General features: G+C 32.8%; 4 protein-coding genes across 7 annotated transcripts in view; 2 read left to right on the top strand and 2 right to left on the bottom strand.

The window, feature by feature from the left end:
- megf6b (multiple EGF-like-domains 6b) overlaps nucleotides 1–3,923 on the bottom strand; it is an 86,681-nt gene extending 82,758 nt beyond the window's left edge. Inside the window, exons 1-3 of the mRNA XM_051123159.1 lie at nucleotides 3,856–3,923; nucleotides 3,368–3,785; nucleotides 2,092–2,226 (exon numbers count right to left, since the gene is read on the bottom strand). Of these exons, the coding sequence (XP_050979116.1) occupies nucleotides 2,092–2,226; nucleotides 3,368–3,462 (230 nt within the window). The 5' untranslated portion in view covers nucleotides 3,463–3,785; nucleotides 3,856–3,923. The remainder of the gene's footprint in view (nucleotides 1–2,091; nucleotides 2,227–3,367; nucleotides 3,786–3,855) is intronic.
- Nucleotides 3,924–6,879: 2,956 nt separating this feature from the next.
- akr7a3 (aldo-keto reductase family 7, member A3 (aflatoxin aldehyde reductase)) lies at nucleotides 6,880–11,787 on the top strand. The gene is made up of 7 exons (XM_051123169.1): nucleotides 6,880–7,231; nucleotides 8,778–8,965; nucleotides 9,123–9,227; nucleotides 9,321–9,417; nucleotides 9,530–9,629; nucleotides 9,767–9,896; nucleotides 11,377–11,787. Exons 1-7 carry the CDS (start codon nucleotides 6,952–6,954, stop codon nucleotides 11,536–11,538), a joined length of 1,062 nt encoding a protein of 353 aa, XP_050979126.1. The 5' UTR covers nucleotides 6,880–6,951; the 3' UTR covers nucleotides 11,539–11,787.
- mrto4 (MRT4 homolog, ribosome maturation factor) lies at nucleotides 11,581–14,955 on the bottom strand. Its single transcript, XM_051123170.1, has 8 exons — nucleotides 14,835–14,955; nucleotides 14,487–14,545; nucleotides 14,025–14,128; nucleotides 13,853–13,934; nucleotides 13,676–13,743; nucleotides 13,446–13,597; nucleotides 12,503–12,579; nucleotides 11,581–12,198 (listed from the first exon to the last, which is right to left on the bottom strand). The coding sequence occupies exons 1-8, from the start codon at nucleotides 14,860–14,862 to the stop codon at nucleotides 12,043–12,045; spliced, it is 726 nt and encodes a 241-aa protein (XP_050979127.1). The 5' UTR covers nucleotides 14,863–14,955; the 3' UTR covers nucleotides 11,581–12,042.
- Nucleotides 14,956–18,641: 3,686 nt separating this feature from the next.
- Nucleotides 18,642–19,895, top strand: part of iffo2b (intermediate filament family orphan 2b) — a 41,164-nt gene continuing 39,910 nt past the window's right edge. For all 4 annotated transcript variants that reach the window (XM_051123291.1, XM_051123290.1, XM_051123289.1 and 1 more), the window contains exon 1: nucleotides 18,642–19,534. In XM_051123291.1, coding sequence (XP_050979248.1) covers nucleotides 19,059–19,534 — 476 coding nt within the window. In that variant the 5' untranslated portion in view covers nucleotides 18,642–19,058. The remainder of the gene's footprint in view (nucleotides 19,535–19,895) is intronic.

Raw genomic sequence — 19,895 nt, 5'->3', positions numbered from 1 at the left:
ATACTGCACAGCATATAGTGTATACTGCTTAATTTTTAAAGTATTTTTAAAGTATGCAACTACGCAACATTGTTGCCACATGACATTATGGATAAGGATTTGAACAAGGGCATACTGCACAGCATTTAGTGTATACTGCACACTGTTTTTTAAGGATGTGAAACAATGTGCAACAATTTGAAACAGTATGCAACAATAAACATTTTTCGAGTACTACGCTACATTGTTGTCACATAACATTAGGGATAAGCATTTGAACAAACGCATACTGCAAAGCATAAGTATGTGAATCAGTATGCAACTGCGCTACATTGTTGCTGGCATTATGGGTAAAGATTTGAACAAATGTATATTGCACAGCATTTAGTGTATGCAGTATACACTAAACGCTGTGCAATATACATTTGTTACATACATACTATTTTTTAAAGTATGTGAAACAATTTGAAACAATGCTATGCTACACTGTTGCCGCATAACATTAGGGATAAGGATTTAACAAATGCATACTACAAGCATAGTGTACACTGCATGCTATTTTTAAATATGTGAAACAGTATGCAACAATAAACATTTCTAAAGTATTACACTACATTGTTGTCACATGACATTAGGGATAAGCATTTAAACAAATAGTTATAGTGTACACTGCATACAATTTTTTTAAGTATGTGAAACAATATGCAATAATTTGAAACAATGCTATGCTACATCGTTGGCGCATAACATTAGGGATAAGAATTTGAACAAATCCATACTCCACAGCATATAGTGTACACTGCATACTAGTTTAAGTATGTGAAACAGTCTGCACCAATTTGAAACAATGCTACACTTGTTGCCACATAACATTGGGAATGAGGATTTGAACAAATGCATACTGCAAAGAATATAGTGTACACTGCATACAATTTTTAAAGTATGTGAAACATTATGCAACAACAATCATTTCTAAATAAATTCATTTCTAATAAACATTTTACATAATTCTACGCTACATTGTTGCCACATGACATTAAGGATAAGTATTTGAACAAATGCATACCGCATGGCATATAGCGTATACTGCATACTACTTTTTAAAGTATGTGAATCAGTTTGCAACAATTTGAAACTATGTTATGTTACACTGTTGCCACATAACATTGGAAATGAGGATTTTAACAAATGCATACTGCAAAGCATATAGTGTACACTGCATACTATTTTTTAAAGTATGTAAAACAGTACAAAACATTTCTAAAGTACTACACTACATTGTTGTCACTCGATAACGGATAAGGATTTGAACAAATGAATAATGTACAGCATACAGTGTACACTACATACTATTTTTTAAAGTATATTAAATAGTGTGCAACAATAAACATTTGAAACAGTACTATACTACATTGTCGTTAGGGATAAGGACTACACTACATTGTTGTCACTCGATAATAGGGATAAGGATTTGAACAAATGCATACTGCACAGAATACAGTGTATACTACATACTATTTTTAAAGTATGTGAAACAGTATGCAACAATAAACATTTCTTAAGTACCACACTACACTGTTGCTGCATGACATTAGGGATAAGGGTTTGAACAAATACATACTGCACAGCATATAATGTATACTGCATACTAATTTTGAAGTATGTAAAACTGTCCACCAATAAACATTTCAAACAATACTATGCTAAACTGTTGCTGTGTTACATTAGGGGTAAGGATTTTAACAAATACATACTGCACAGCATATGGTGTATACTTCATACTATTTTTAAAGTATGTGACACAGTATGCAACAATAAATCATTGTAGTATGTAACCAAAATGCTTATTTTACATATTTAACCCAGGTTTGCCTTAAAAATATCTTCACTTTTGGCAGAAAAATCAAAAAGAGCTGTGGTTGGTGCTTCTGTTACATTCAACAAATATTCTAAATAATTACATTTATATGCAAAGCATGCATACTACACATAATATGCATGCTATATCCTGCACAAACAGTAAGAGTATCAGATGATTTTTATGTACCAGTTTATTTTTACATAAAGATGCTTGTGTACTCAGTGTTTCTGGTATGTGAATATCAGACCCACCTCCTCTCGTAGCCCATGCACCACGACTGTCCCTGGCATCCCTGTTTCCAGGATTTAACCATCCGCGTGAAGGCCTGGACGCACGGCTGCATCTGGGCCACAAGCTTCACCTCCTGCTCAGCACACACATTTGGCCTGGAGATAAAAACAAAAACACACACACACTTCAGTTAACCCTCATGTTCAGTCCTCATGAAGCAACCAGAGGTGAAATGTCTTGACATTTTTGGTTACAAGCCTAGATATTAAACCACTAGGTCACAACAATCCAAATATTAAGCATCATAAACATTCATCATTTAGTCAGCTGGAATTTCCAATAGTCCTTCCATGTCATTTTAATAAACAAGGATGAATTTGACAGCGGAACAAGAGTGTCAATTACTTTGTCAAAAATTCAATTACCATGTCAAAATTGTGCAATAGCGATCATTAAAATAAGAAGCAAATGCCAATAAATTATTTTAATCATCTCTGCACTAACAGATGACAAGATACATATGATTTACACAGCTTAAGTTCCCAGACTGACATATTAGTCACTCTGTAAAAATGTTCTACATCCTCATAGGTAGTGAACCTCCAGGCGATTATTGTCACGTCTGGGATTATTGGCACTAGACTGTCTGTTATTTCTGTTGACCACTCAAAACGTTATTTCTGAATGTTCTCAGAAAGCGTTTTAAAAACGAGACCATTCCATTTTATCATTTTGCAAACAATGTTATTTTTGAATGTTCTCTAAAAATTCTGAAACACAAAGTAACCTTAAACCCTAAAAAACCGTCAATTAAGCATTTAACTAAAACGTTTCAGGAAAAAAAAAAATATTAAAGACCAGATAACTTTGAACAAACGTTCTATTAACGTTACTGGAAGAACGTTTGTTTATAACTTTCAAAATAACAGTTTTAGAACGTTGGCCAAAGTTCTAAGAATGTTAGCTGGCAACTAGTAACGTTTAAAATGTTTCAGAACAAAATACGTTCCATTAATGACGTGTAACGAACGTCTTTGTTATTAGAACGCTATTAAAACCAGACAACTTTAAACGATCTATTACGTTACTGAACGTTGCTCTGAGAACGTTCCCTGGACTGACCCTCAACCAGCGTCTCACAAGTTCACCAATAAATTTTGTAGTTTGCTTTAATTAAATAAGTTGGATGAGCACGATCATGGCACGTAAATGCGTTCATTAAATACATGATGTATTGTGATATTTAAAGCTAACTTGTAATAATAATCTAGAATCAAACCCAAGACAGTTACTCACATGTGTGCCATCAGATTTCTTCCAGAACGGGATGCTGCATTAATTCCATGAATTAGAATGATTAAAAAAGGGTAAAATAGCTTATCCATCCTCATACGCTGTTTTGAAAGAGCCCTGCACTTGAATAACTCTTAAAGGGTTAAAACAAACTAGTCTGCGTCCATATTAACGCGGACTGAAGCGCAGCAGCAGATGACAGGAGGAAAAAGACTCTCAGATCCACCTCAGACACCAACCGAGATCCAAATGCCCTCAGGACACCCTGTCTTCCTGTAGCAGCAGTGAGGGGAATGTCCTTTGAGGGGAACGAGACAAATACAGAAACAAGCAAAGAGCTGCCTGACCTCCTTCAAGATGACTTATGAATGAGAGGAAAGCGCGTTACTTCAGCCTGATTTACCGCAGCACTTCAAAGTGCCTAATGCAAAGGAAAACGATTATTAGACAGATTTCAGAGTCAAATGAAGGTCGTTTTGTAATGAACTCACTTTTCACACCACTGAGGAACAGACAAACACATGATAATGTACCAGCAAAGGAGCTATGATGGATTGTATGCAAGACTGAGAGTACACACACACACACACACACACACACAAAAACTGTTGATTTAACCTGCAAGTACAGTTTTAAATAATAAATAACAAATAAATAATAAAATGGGAACGCTACTTTTGAATGTGCTCTGAACGTTCTGAAATAAGTAATAACGTACAAAGAACGATGTATAAGGTTTTTAGACCTGACAACTTGAGCGAATGTTTTATGAATTATTTAAAATACAATTAATAGATAATAAATTGTATATGCTATTATATAATTCATACTATTTAATAATATATTTAAGCACTATTTTTAAATTATTTTGATTTTAATTATTAAATATTTACACTATACAGCTATTTGAAAATTATAAAAAATGTGTTAATGTAAAATAAAAATTTCACATCAACTTTTACTCAAATTCCTTCATAACTTTGAGAACCTTATCAGAATGTTAGCCAGTTACCTGTTTGTAATAAAATTATTTACAATAAAATTAATACAACTGTTATATAATAAATTGTATATATTATTATATAATTTGTCATATTTAATATTATGTTTTTATTTAATACAATTATTTTATTTTAATCATTTAAAATGTACACTATACTAAGCTATTCTAAAATGTATTTAAAAATATATTTTTGTAATATAAAAATTTCACATCAACTTTTACTCATATTTCTTCATAACTTTGAGAGAACCTTATTAGAATGTTAGCCAAAGTACCTGTTTGTAATAAAAATTATTTATATTTAATAAAATATTTTTATTGTTTTATTATATAATTTATAATATTTAATAATATAAGATATATATTTATAATTTTTTATTCAATTATTGTATTTAAATTATTAAATATTTACACTATCCTAAGCCATTTAAAAAGCTATTCTAAAACGTACCTAAAATCATATTAATGTAAAATAAAAATTTCACAATAAACTTTTACTCAAATTTCTTTGCAACTTTGAAAGAACCTTATCAGAATGTTAGCCAAAGTTACGTTTGTAATAATAATAAAATTAATAAAATTGTTATATAATAAATTGCATAGTCTATTGTATAATTGATAATATAATATATATTCATATTTAAGTACTATTTTTTATTTTATGAAATTATTTTAACTATTCAGAATTCACACAATATTAAGTTATTTGAAAAGCTATGCTAAAATGTATTTAAAATTACATTAATGTAATATAAAAATTTCACTGATAATGTTTGAAATTATCATTATATTTATTTGTAATAAACAAAATAATTTAAAAATATGTTCTACTTTTTGCTAGTTCCCATTAAGTTAAAAAAAAATATTCAAATGTTCTCTGAGCATTCAAAGCAACCTTTTTATTTATTTTTTTATATAATTCATTTTTTTGCAAACATTGTGGGAATTTTGTTTTTAATGTTCTCTAAACATTCTGAAACAAGAAGTAAAAAAGAAAAACAGATGTATATCCAAAACTCAAAAAGCTATTCTAAAATAGTAATGTAGTAAAATAAAATAGTAAATGGTAAAATAGTGATGTAATATAATTTTTTTTATACACACAGCTTTGAAATATTATCATCATACTAATTTTCTATATATAATATATAAATAATATATAATAGATATAATATATATTATAATAATTTATATACTAATTTTCTATATTTTATTAAGTTAGAAAAAAGTCTAAATAAAAGCCTTTTCACTGATCTCAGACTTTTTGGGCTCCACTTGAAATAACAGCAAATCATCACCCATATTCCAGAACCTTCACCATGTGACATCAGAAGTTATTCTCTTACAGGACGGGCCTGTCGAGGGGTCACAGAGCCACAGCTGAAGCAGAGCCAATGGGTCGTATGCGTGGGGGAAGGTTCCAAAGGTCAGCGCTGGGATCAGGGATTCTGGGGTAACACAACCTGGAAAACATTCCCTAACAGCACCGATCCGACTCTAGAGGTCAATGCCAACCAGGGTTCAACACCTCTGCCATGAGCCCAATGTGGTTCCACACTAAAACACGCACCTATAAAAACATCAGCTGGTATTTGAACACATGTGGACATGTCAATCCAGTTATATTATGTGGAAATCTTTTCAAGAATGTTTAAAAGAATTAGAAGAAATACACTGTGGAACAAAACATTAACATTCTTCGGTCTTCACAGATCATTTGCAATGCCTTTCCAGACATTTTTTGTACAATGTATGCCAATACTGTAGTCATAAATTGCTTAATAAATTTATTAAGGAGTTTTTCCATAACTTTGTCATGTTAGACATCAAAGATCATAAATGTAGCAGTGCTAGTATGAGACTTCCGGTCCATTAGCAGCTATAAGGAAATATGGAAGAATAACAACGTGCAGTAAACGGTAAAACTGTTTGCACTGCAAACCAGTGTGTTCATAATTAAGATAATACATTAAAATAATATGGTAAGACATGCCAATTGCCAATATCAAGCCGCAAAACTTTTTTGTACATCTACAAATAGCTGGACGCGGATGAGACCGGAAGTCACGCCCATAACATTTACAAATAGCCGCGCTTACAGGAAGAAAAACGTGGGAAACACATTGTTATTTTATTGAAAAGTACTCAGAATTACTTGTATAAGACGGATAAATGAAATCTTAAATTTAATATTACCTGGAATCCTAAATAATAATTAAAATAAAGTCCAAAAGGTGATTAAAATAGCGAAAAACACTTGAAATATACGGTTTTCCTTACACATTCATATAAAGTTTAGTCAAAATTTGTGTTATTTGTGTTCTGCTGACATCTTCAGGTTACAAAAGGAATTGCATATGCCTAAAACAATGGTAAATAATATTTGGAAAGCCTGCATCGCTATTTTGATGAGACAAAACATGAACTATGAACCTTTAAATGTCCACCTCCTTTGGCTGACCAATGGCATTCCTTTTCGCTGACCTCTACGTTTACGCACAATTTCAACACTTTCGCGACGCTCCCTCAGTCGACGCGCGTCCTTCGCCCTGGTTGTACTTATCTGCGTTACAGGAACTTTATTATGCAGTGCGCTGCCAGAGCAGGCCTGAGTGCAGCTCACCACTTATTTCTCAGCAGACTCAACACATCACACTTTATACAGCTCCGCAACATGTCTCAGTCCAAACTCCCCGTTACTCTGCTGGGCTCCATGGCGTTCGGTGGCCGCGCGGACGCGAAGTTGAGCGCGCAGCTGGTGCAGGTGTTCTTAGAGCGCGGCCACGATGAAGTGGACACCGCGTACATGTACAATGATGGACAGGCGGAGAGCATCATTGGAGACATACAGCTTCCGAAAACAGGTAGAGTTCTTTCCAAACAGACCTGAATGGGTAGATCACGTGATGTTGCACGTAACATGTTTATACGTAAGTTCAAAGGGTATGCAGTGTATACTTTAGCATACTGCTCGTGCTATTTCTGTAAAATGTAGCAGGCCTGTGAATAAAATGTGCAGTTATGGATTGAATACTTGGATGTCCTCTTTTTTAGGAATTTATTATTATTTAAAATTTTAGTTATTTTAATTATGTCATTATAATCTATTATTGTTTAATATTTGATTATTGTCATATTATTGTTATAATTATTTATTCTTTATTTATAATTATTATTTTAAATATTTGATTATAATGTAATATTGTTTAGTTTTTAGGTATTATTATTATTTTAATTTAGTGACAAATAATATTAAATAGCATGTCAAGCCGTAAAAAATAAGAAGAATTTTAATTGCTGGAGGCAATTAAAATAACAAGTAGCAATGCATAATGAGGTACATAATAATAATAATGATAACAATAATAGTAATAAATTATATTTTCACTCATGCTTGTGATTGTTACATATTTCTTGCATAATCACATCAGAGTTATCATTAACTAAACCTAAAACCATGAAAAATAATAAATACAAGCATTAACCTAAATTATATAAACTATTTAAAAAAAAAAAAAAAAAAAAAAAAAAAAAAAACTAAACTAAATTTTGTTATTTTAGCTAGTTATGATGGCAAATTTCTCATTTAGTTAGATTTGAAGTACCAAAATAACTAAAAACAAAAATAAAAATTAATGGAAACTTTATAGACATTAACTAAAATTTTAAAAATAATAATAAAACTTTAACATTATCATTTAACATTTAAACATTTCTCATTTTCATTTAGCTTCATATGAAGTACTAAAATAACTACTAAAACCAAAATAAAAATGAAGCTCTATACATATTTAAAAATAAATGTAAAAACACATGAAAAAAAATAATAATAATGAAAGATTAAAATAAGCATTAATTGAAATAAAATAAAATATATATATTTAAAAAAAACGAACTTATTTCGCAAAGGCAACATTTCTCCTTTTCATTTAGTTTGATTTGAAGCACTAAAATAACTAAAAACTTAAGCCAAAATAAAAATTAATGGAAACTCTATAGATATTTTAAAAATATAAAAACACATTTAAAATAAAAAATAATAATAAAATAATAAATTAAGCATGAACTAAAATGAAGTTAATATATATATATTTATATATATATATATTTTAAAACTAAACATATTATTTCAGCTAGCTGCAATGGCAACATTTCTCCTTGTCATTTAAACCAAAGCCAAAATAAAAATTGACTTTACAGTCTTTATAGACATTTCAAAATAAATAAAGAAGAAATACATTAAATAATACAAATAATATGACAAACTAAAACTGAACTAAAATTATAATCAGAAAATTATATGAATACAAAAAACTATAATAGTGTCTTAATGATATTAAAATAACGCTAAATCACATTAGTTTAAAGTGGAGTATATTTATAATCTTTCATTTCATTTGTGTTTATCAGTTCGAATCGCGACTAAAGCAAACCCCTGGGAGGGAAAAACACTCAAACCGGAGAGTGTCCGAAATCAGCTGGAAACGTCTCTGAAGAGGCTGCGCACACAAAGCGTGGACCTGTTTTACCTGCACGCGCCGGACCACCAAAACCCCATTCGGGACACACTACAGGCCTGCAATGAGCTGCATAAAGAGGTGAATCACTATACACTACGGAACTCTAGACTTTGTCCGTCAGACACGCACTTTGATAAATGCCTGACAGTCAGGTGAGTTACTGATTAGTTAATGGCTGTCTGACCTAGACAAGCTGTCAGAATTATGCAACTCAGAGCTGTTTGTTGATGTTTAGGGCAAATTCAAAGAGCTGGGGTTGTCAAACTATGCATCATGGGAAGTGGCGGAAATCTACTGCATCTGCAAACACAACAACTGGGTGCTTCCTACTGTATATCAAGTAAGTGGATGGATGGATGGATGCATGTCAGTCATATTTAAAAATGAATAAACCAGTTTTGACAAGCATTAATGTTTTTTTTTTTCTCTGAAGGGCATGTATAATGCAACCACACGACAAGTCGAGACTGAACTACTGCCTTGTTTGAGATACTTTGGCATCCGTTTCTATGCGTACAATCCCCTGGCAGGTAATGCATTCCATATTGAAAGATAAATACAATACAATAATGAATAACAGACCTAGAGTCAAGCAGAAGAACATTGTTTTCTCTGCAACTCTCGCATCCGCTCCTCTCACAGGTGGGCTTCTCACTGGGAAATATCATTATGAAGATAAAGACGGCGCTCAGCCTGCGGGTCGATTTTTCGGGAACAGTTGGGCTGGTGCTTACAGAGACAGGTGCTTTAAATTCAGAATAATTCATGCATGATATTCACTCATTTTTCCAATCCTGTGTCACCTCAGACTCAGATCTAGTTAGTTGAACGTTAAGTCATAAATGTAATCATGTTTTTGGCTTGACACACATATTTCAGATACTGGAAGGAGAGTCACTTTCAAGGCATAGATGGCGTTCAGAAGGCTCTGGAAGCAGCGTACGGCTCAGAGAAACCCAGCCTGACGTCAGCTGCTATTCGCTGGATGTACCATCACTCTCATCTGAAAGTAAGTTTTATGTTATTTTAGTCTCATTAACATACTATTATAATATAGTGAATTACGCTACAAACTCCATCATAATGCACAATGTTTCCATTGTATTTTGAGGTGCATCTCATCATATTAATGGAGTGTTTCACTAGTTAGCAGTAAACGTGTTATCTCAAGTGAATATATTCGTAGATTGGTGTTGGATGTTATCTTTGGAATGGATATATTTATGTTTTATTTGTAAACATCATACTTTTTTCATTTATCTCAGATAATATAATAAAACTAACGAGCTAAGCTGGTAATAGTACTGACAGTGTCCTGTAAACGTCATGAAAAGCAGAGGAAAAGACAAACCGATTCAACTGTGTGAGTCATTTACGCCTGGAACCACTCTGATCGATTCAAACTCGTGGCTTTGATCATTCATTTCAAGCAGTTCACTAGCAAAAAAAAAAAAAACGATAAAAGAGCCATTCATTCAATTTCGACATGTAATGATTTTAAAAAGCACGTATAGTGATGGGTGAAACTGAACTTTTAATAACTTTGAATCAGTTAAACCATTGTGTTGCAAAATAATTCACTATTTTGAGGTGCGGCATTTGGATTGCATATCGTGAATCATTTGATTTAGATCGGAATCTGGAGCAGGTTCGTGAATCTTTTGATTCAAATCAGAACTTCACAAACCATTTGATTCAGATCGAGACTTTGGTGTCACAAATCATTTTATTTAGATCAGAACTTTGGAGCACAGAGAGCAAATCATTTGATTAAGGTTAGGACTTAAACGTGTATTGTGAATCATTTGATTCAGATCAGAAATCCAGAGCGCAAATCATTTGATTTAGATCGGAACCTCTGAGCGAGTTTGTGAATCATTTTAGTCAGCTCAGAACTTCAGAGCGTGAATCAGTTGATTCAGATCAGAACTTCAGAGTGTGAATCATTAGATTCAGATCAGAACTTCAGAGCACAAATTATTTGATTTAGATTGGAACCTCTGAGCGGGTTTGTGAATCACTTTATTCAGATCAGAACTTCAGAGCACAAATCATTTGATTCAGATTGAAATCTCGGAGAGGGTTCGCAAATCAATTGATTCAGATAGGGACTTCGGAGCGGGTTCGTAATCATTTGATTCAAATTGGGACTTCAGAGTGTGGATCATGAATCATTTGATTTAGATCGGGACTTTGGTGAGGGTTCGTGAATCATTTGATTCAGATCGGGACTTTGAAGTGGGATTGCAAATTATTTGATTCAGATTGGGACTTCGGAGCACGGATCACAAATCATTTGATTTAGATCAGGACTTTGGTGTGGCTTCATGAATCATTTCATTCAGATCAGAACTTCGGAGTGGGTTTGTGAATCTTTTGATTCAGATCAGTACTGCATGTTCGCAGATCATTTGATTCAGATCAGGACTTCGGAGCAGGAGCACAATAGAAATAAATGAGATCTGACGTGCTGATGTCTGTGGTTACAGGGTGATCTGGGTGACGGGGTCATTATCGGGATGTCCAGCATGGAGCAGCTGCGTGAGAACCTGACGGCAGCAGCAGAAGGTCCGCTCCAACAGGAAGTCGTGGACGCTTTCAAACACGCCTGGGATTTAGTAGCCCACGAGTGTCCAAACTACTTCCGCTAGACGCCCCATGACAATTAAAGAAAATTACAATATGAAGCCTGATTTATAAGAACTAATACAGAGATCACTTTATTTTTCTAAGTTCATATTTTGTGAGTGAACAGTGATAAATTGAGTTGGACATGCCTTCAGCTTCCTAATAAACACAATTACAAAATTAAACATCTTTCTGAGCTCACCAACAGTTGATTTTTCCTTATGTTTACATGAGAATGCAATAAAAATAGACGAAAGAGGGATCTTGATGAATCTCTGCGTTTTGTTGTCTTCTTGCTAAAATAACTTATGTTTAACAATAAGCCTCAGTCTGGTTCTCTCTGTTCAGTACGGTCGTACTAAACCTAGTATTTTTATAGAAATTTGTAGTTGACAATAGAAACAAAACAGTGCAGATGACTGTGATAGTAACATGCAGCTCACTGAAAGAACACTCAAAATGTTTTACGGGTTTATGTTGGATGAACACAACAAATGTTCACAAAGTCCATTGCCTGTGTGCAGGTTTTAATCACTCCCTTCATCCTCTGATTCTTCATCTGTTTCCTCTTTCTTGGTCTCATCGCTTTCACCCTCTGACACCTTTACAAAGTCCCCGGATTCAGAATTCCACATGCACTTGATTGATATTTTGAATTCCGCCATTTCGAATCCAAAGAGTTTCTGAAAGGCCAGAAATTTTGCGTTTTAGAATAACGCAACATTTAATAAATTCCTATTAAAATCAAAACTAGTTTACGATCTGAAATAACTTGCAATGAATCCAAATGCATTGAATCCAAATACACAGATGTGATATCTACTAGTGCATTGTTTTAAAGTAATCCACTTAAAAATGACTCATTAAATTTTTTATAGTTTTTCTTTAGTCTATTCTTTTAAGAAGCAACACTACATATGTTAGTACGAATTAAAAATACTCATTAAGGAAAAGATTTTTTGCAGTGTATTAGTGGTACAAACTCACCAGAATTCGAGCCTGTTCAGGTGTGAGTGTGTCTCCCTCTTTACACACTTCGAAATCTTTTATCAGTGTCACCACACCTGCGAATGTATTGACATTATGTTAGTGGAACCTACTTTCTGTCCAATGCATTTTACAATACACTTCTCCTACAATGAAAATATACAATTTCATATACAGCTATGGTTAAATTGAAGATTTATTCACCCTCAGGCCATTCAAGATGTAAATGAGTTTGTTTTTTCATCAAAACAGATTTGGAAAAATGTAACATTACATATGCAGTGAATGGGTGCCGTCAGAATTAGAGTCCAAACAGCTGATAAAAACATCACAATAATCCACACCACTCCAGTCCATCAATTAACATTATGTGAAGCAAAAAGCTGCTTGTTTGTAAGAAACAAATCCATCATTAAGACATTTTTAACATCAAACAGTCTCTTCTAGCCTTCTAGTAATTCTTCCTCCAGTGTAAAAATCCATCTCCTGTTGTCTGTCACATTAAAATCAACCCACATATTTGTTTAGAGCGGTGTTTGATCTGTGCATACTTCTCTCCTGATTCAGACCAGACTTTTTTTTCACTGGGGAAAGCAATATTATAGGTAAAACACTAATTTAGCAGTTAAAAACATCTTAATGATGGATTTGTTTCTTGCAAACAAGCAGCTTTTCACTTCACATGAAGTTAACAGATGGACTGGAGTGGTGTGGATTACTTGTGGATTATTGTGATGTTTTTATCAGCTCTCATTCTGACGGCACCCATTCACTGCAAAGGATCCATAAGTGAGTAAGTGATGCAATGCTACATTTCTCCAAATCTGATGAAGAAACAAACTCATCTACATCTTGGATGGCCTGAGGGTGAGCAAATTTTCAGTAATTTTTTTGTATTTTTGGGTAAACTCTCATTTAACAACTTGTTGGCGTAATGCGTTACCTTTCTTCAGAGCTGTGGGGAGGCCCAGCTGTCTGAGTTGAGGCTCCATTGAGTGTGGAAACTGCTCCAGAGGACCCTCGTCCAGCGTCACGGCCATGGTGGCTACGTTACCCGCTCGAGCGTAATCCACCTCTTTAAAGTTACTGAAATATCTGTGGGAAAAAGTTTATTAAAATATGAATTCATTAGGGTTTTATTAGAATTCAACAATCATTTAAATGATTACTTACTCTTGAACCTCATCTTTTGTTTTGTTTGTGAACAAAACACCTACTTCACCTCTGAGAAATTTGCTTACCTGCAAAACAAACCAGATCAGTTACAGTCACGTTTTAGCCAGTTAGTGCAGTTGATGAAATTCATTCATAATTCAGCAATTAAACCACAAATGACATGCGCTGACATACTTTATGCAGATTATCTTTGTATTCGTCTGTGGGTCCTTTACCCAACGCGATCATCATGACTTTGTTCTTACCGAAGAAGAACCTGAAACACAAAACCAAATTTAATCTCTTAGAAATCCTACAAGAATGCATAAAAACAATAAATCTGAAGCACTGTGGAGAGTGTGTGTACCGGCTGTGTTTCCAGGCCGTCCTGATGTCTTTCAGTTTGTTGTTTCTCATGTTTTCTACTGAGAACACAAACATGTATCTGTAGATATCTGCACATTTTCGCAGCTAAGAGGAAGAGAAATGGAAAAAAGGTATTTTAATCGATCATTAAACTGTGATTGTATTGCATAATTAATTTGGGCCTGCAAATAAGAGGAGGAAATATCACTTTATGTCACTAATAAAACTGGACGTGAAGGAGATTTTCAGATATTCTTGTCTTAAAGGGCATCGTGAGCTTCAATGGGAGCATCTCAAATCACGCTGGAGAACATGATCATCAGGTTTAGTTCATTTTAGCTCCAGTGCTGCTGTCATTTACAAGCACTTGAAAAAATACCATGGTATTACCATGGTCTTACCATGGTACATGCTTGTAATGTTAATAGCTTTACCTAATAGAGCAATGAAAAGTCATACTAACCTCTTCAATCAGGTTTTGCTTGGCTTCCAACCCCTTCTTGGATGTTTTGGTTAAAGAAACTGTTAAAAGTAATATTAACAAAATATAACACATCCAGCTACTTCAATAACATTAATAATCGGCACAAAAATGAACTACAGTTTAACCACATACACAAAAGTCTGAGCAACAAGTAACAAACATGATGTTACTTCAGTAATGTGCCTTTTAAAACGCAAACACGTATAAAATTTCTGACAGGTTCCGCTTTTTAAGCACACCGAGCTACAGCTCGAGTCATTTTAATGTCTAGCGTGTAAAGTTGAATATTAATACGTGATAAAACAAACTAAAACATTAAATGAATACCTTTCTTGTCCCTCTTTGACTTCGGCATGGCTCTCACGTTGTGGGCTCTGTATTTTCTTCTTCGCTTGATGATGTCAGAGCGCTTCACAGACTGTGAGAAATCACACCGCCGCCTAGTGGTGCTCGCTGATGCCTCATGAATATTAATTAGATCATTAATATTCATAAGTTGGGACTGATTTGTAAATTCCTCGAAAGAAAAACTATACTTAGAAGACAATTCTGGTATCTTTATGCAAAACAAAGAAATAGAATTTTTGTGCAATTGTAGCAACGTTTTATATACACAAATGTAGATTTGTTAAAGTTTCTCTTTGTTTTACAGCATTTAAAAACGACTTCAGAATTTTATTTCAATCCATAAAACATTTAAAATGTTTTCATGTAATTTACTTTGTGTTATAAAATTATTTTAATGTTTTAATTTTAATTTATTATTATTATTTTTATTATTTTGTTTATTATATGCTGCTTGGATGTATTTTTAAATGCGTTTAACAATGGAAAAATAACAATGCCTGTTTGTTATTTGAAGGTTTAATTAAAAAAAAATAAAAAATAAAATAAAAATAAATAAAAAACTTAGAAGACAAGTCTATTGTAAACCAGCAGGAGGCGCACCATAACTGTCGTATTATTAGAAGACACGTGAGTGACGTCTTAAGATATTCAGGTGTCTTTATCGATATTTATTAAGGTTTTTAAACTAAAAGGTTTTAGTCTTCTATGTTCCTATATGCATTACAAAACATGAAATTACATAAAAATATTTTTTAGTTTTTCGTTGTTTTTTTAACAGTACGCAGTTTTTAGCAAAGTAATGTCAATTTGCCATATTGTGCAAACATAACTTACTTGACTAAAAGCTAAACTACAATATATAGCCTCTAAATAGTGTCTATCAATAAATAAATGAACTTATAATAAATTAAACATACAGTTTGGGATATTAAGTAGGCGTACTTGCATTTAATTACTATATTTAAACATTATTTAGAATGTTTTAGAGAAATATCCTTTATGTTATTAATCCATGTTCTTCAAATAAGTGAAATATAAACTTTTAATTTCACTTAAGCATGGTTTATTAAAATAAATGTAAGAATATGTTAGCACAGTACCCACACTATACAATATTAATTTATATAATTGTATAATTTGTATAATTAAATTATGTAATTTTGGACAAACACCTTTTCCCAGACAGGTAAAACTCATTAGAGGAACTGCCTGTTTCTGTTCTAGAACTTTGGGATTCACATGGGCACTTAACTGGAATGAAAGGATTTGTAGCAGCCGTGACTGCATTCCCAAAAACTTTGATTTTGCATACTTGGACTGTCTGTTAAAAACAATTGCAGAAATTGCACATGATCCTCAGCAATCCTTGGGTGTGTTGTACATATGTGCAGAGTGTTTATGAACAGCCTTCAAGCCAGGGCAGGTTTAAGGTGTAGATGTTTGTGTAATGTCTGATTCCTTTCATTAGTCATTTGGTGAAATGTAAACACTCAAACTCTGTGCTGCCGCAACATGCAAAAGTGAAAATAATTACCTCAACACCTTCCTTCATTTACCTAAAGTTTCTGTGGACAATACTGATTTATGCATTTGCTGATGAGCTCGCTCTCACTTTCACATTTATTGTCGATCATTAATATTAGAGTCATGAACCTTTCAACTCTGACTAATGGGATTAAATTAATCACACATTTGCATTCAGTGAGCTGGTTATGTTATTAACTGTTGTTAATGCTAATTTGTTACAGTCAGAAAGTGATGTTACAATATAGATATATTACTCAAATAATAACAAATATGCTAAATATATAAATGAAAATGATTACAATTGGCCCATGTAGAGATATAGGTTTTTGCATCAATATTTTGTATATTTTTGCGAATTTCGTATATATATTTTGCATGGTTGTGTATAGAGAGAGCATATTGGACAAAATATCAATATCTTGTATATTTTTGTAAATACTGCATGTGTGTTTGTGTATTTCTTAAATGAAAATATAATAAAAGTCAATAAAAATGTACATTACAAATTAAAACATTAAATAATAGATTTGATCAATAATAATATTATTAATATTAAACAATATTATTAGTAGTTAATTATTAAACACTGATTAAATATCAATTGTATATATTTAATAACAAATATTAAGTATAAATAAAAAATAATTTTATATATTTAAATTACATATGTAAATATGTACAACTTATACTTTATCAGTGTTTAATAATTAATGAATTACTAATAATTTGTAATTATATATAATTATCAAATATATATTATTAAAATTAAATATTTAAATAAAATTCATTCATTATTAAACACTGAAAAATTATAAATTGTGTATATTTACATAAAGATGTTAAGGAAGATATTTTATCAGTATGAATAGGCTATTATTAATAGTTAAATAATTAATTATTAAATGTTATTAAAATACAAATTTTATATTTAGAAAAAATATTCTGTCAAAATAATATTATTAATTAATATTAATTAATATATTGCTTAATATTTGATCAAAATATATACCACTTATACTTTATTTATACTTTATCAGTGTGTATTAATTAGTTAATTGCTTAATTAATTACTACACATGGTATATGTTTTGATAAAATATTAAGCAATATATTTTACCAATATTAACAGAATATTATAGTTAAATAATGAATTATTAAACGTTAATAAAATATCAATTTTATAGATTTAGATTAGTAAGAGTAATAATACATTTTGTCAAAATAATATTATTTAATAGTTAATTAATTAATTATTAAACATTGCTAAAGTATAAATTGTACCTTTTTAGATGAAAAAATATGAATATATTTTATCAATATTAATAAGCTATTAATAGTTAAGCAATTATATATATATATATATATATATATATATATATATTGTGTCAAATAATATTATTGTAGTTAGTTAATTCATTCATTTATTATTACACAATTTATAAAGTATAAATTGCATACATTTAGAAAAAGTATTTGGTAATATATTTTATATTTATATTTATATTATGCAATTTATAAAGTATAAATTGCATATATTTAGAAAAAAGTATGAAGTAAAATTAAATATCCACTTTATATATTTAAATAAAACATTTAATAATATATTTTGTCAAAATAGTATTAGTAATACTTAATTAATTAATTAATAAACATTGATCAAATATATATTCTGCATATTTAGACAAAAATATTAAGTAATACGTTTTATCAATATTAATAGGCTAAAATTAAAATTAATTATTAACCATTGATCAATATAACCGTTATATATTTAGATTTAAAAAAAATATTTTGTTGTCTGGAATATTATTAATAGCTAAATAATGAATTATGAAACACTGAGAACATAAATTGTATATATTTAGATAAAAATATAAAGTTATTTATCAATATTGATATAATTAATAATAAATTGTATACCTACTTATTAAATGTAAAATAAATTGTATGTATTTAGATTTAAAATATTAAATAATATATTTTATCGATCTTAAAGTGATTAACGCTTCATAAATGTATTATTAAACACTGATCAAACATCCTAAAGCCTCTACGGTGGTTGTTTTTATTTTCCTTGATCGATTAGTTGTCTTAAAGTGCTTGTGGGTCTTTTTAAAATCAGATTATAATAATCCACACTAGCCGAAATTAAGTGTGCTGGAGTTTGTTTGAGGGGGGCGATGTCGCCAAATTCCTGCACTCCCTCCTGCGTGCGCGAATGCGCGTCTCCGCGTCCCGGGGCGGCGTGTGCGCGGCGCTGCTGGCGGGGGCGGAGAGTGCGCTGCGGATCTCCTTCTTTTAGGAGTATGAAACTCGATCCCGTCGCGCCGGTAGCGTCCGATATAAAACAGTCCAACGGAGGAGACTGTGAGAATAATATCAGTGCGATCGGAGAGTTTGGAGTTCACGAACACCGAGATGAGTCGCGGATCTCCAGATGTCCGGGACTTTCACAAATAAGCTGACACACGCACGGTGCGCTCCGTTATTCCTGCAGGTTTCCATGGAGAACAAGATGCGTCCTGGAAGGATAGACAGATAATGATCGCATTGCTCGTTTCTAATCAATCGATGATACTTAAGGGTTTTTTTACGCATGAGAAGAAGACTGCATGGACACACCAGCTTTGAACTGAACTCGTTAAAGCTCACCGATATCTATTTTTATACGCAAACATGAGCTCGTTGTTGTTTGGAGAAGGTTTTTTGGGCGGAATGGTGAGCACTACGCCGTCGGACGCGGTTCCCAGAGCGCTGCGCAACGACCTGGGATCCAACATCCATGTCCTCAAGACCCTCAACCTGAGGTTCCGCTGCTTCCTCGCCAAAGTCCATGAGCTGGAGAGAAGGAACAAACTTCTGGAGACCCAGCTGAAGCAAGCCTCCAGTCAGCCGAGGCATCAGGGCTTCACCTTCTCGCGTGAAGTCGCTGTCCAGACGGACTCTCTGGAATCCAGACTTCCAGGCACCATCTGGAGTTTTACGCATATTTTGAAACGCGGAGAACGCGTTAGGACTGTCCAGGGACCCGGGGTCACCTGGACCCATCCGGACGGGGTTGGGGTCCAAATCGACACCATCACCCCAGAGCTGAGAGCCTTGTATAACGTCCTGGCCAAAGTCAAACGGGAGCGGGATGAGTACAAGAGAAAGTGAGTGCTTGTTTTATCATGTCTTGATTTGTTCTTCACGCAGTCCTGCAGGCCTGAAAACGAGCCTGCTGCCGGTCAACATTTCTGATTCATTGCAGCAGAATATCTTGGCAGGCGAACAGCAGATATTGAAGGCCCAGTTTTGCATGCAGGACAGCTGGACAGAGTCCAGTCCAAATAAACATTTCATTAGAAGTGCTTTATTAAGGATATGCATATGAAAGAACACAATTCGGCATCATTTGCACAGTCAAGACAGATCAAGAGCTCTGCTGAGGTTCTGTGTTTGTTTGAGTCACCTCTAAATATACCTATTTTTCTTGCGCTGCTCAGCAGCTGAGGTCCTCCTGCAAATTATTGC

The sequence above is a fragment of the Labeo rohita genome, chromosome 11 (genome assembly GCF_022985175.1).
Source record: "Labeo rohita strain BAU-BD-2019 chromosome 11, IGBB_LRoh.1.0, whole genome shotgun sequence".
Lineage (NCBI taxonomy): Eukaryota > Metazoa > Chordata > Actinopteri > Cypriniformes > Cyprinidae > Labeo > Labeo rohita.
Note: the sequence above shows the minus strand (reverse complement) of the source record. Positions and strands in the feature narration are given on the sequence as shown.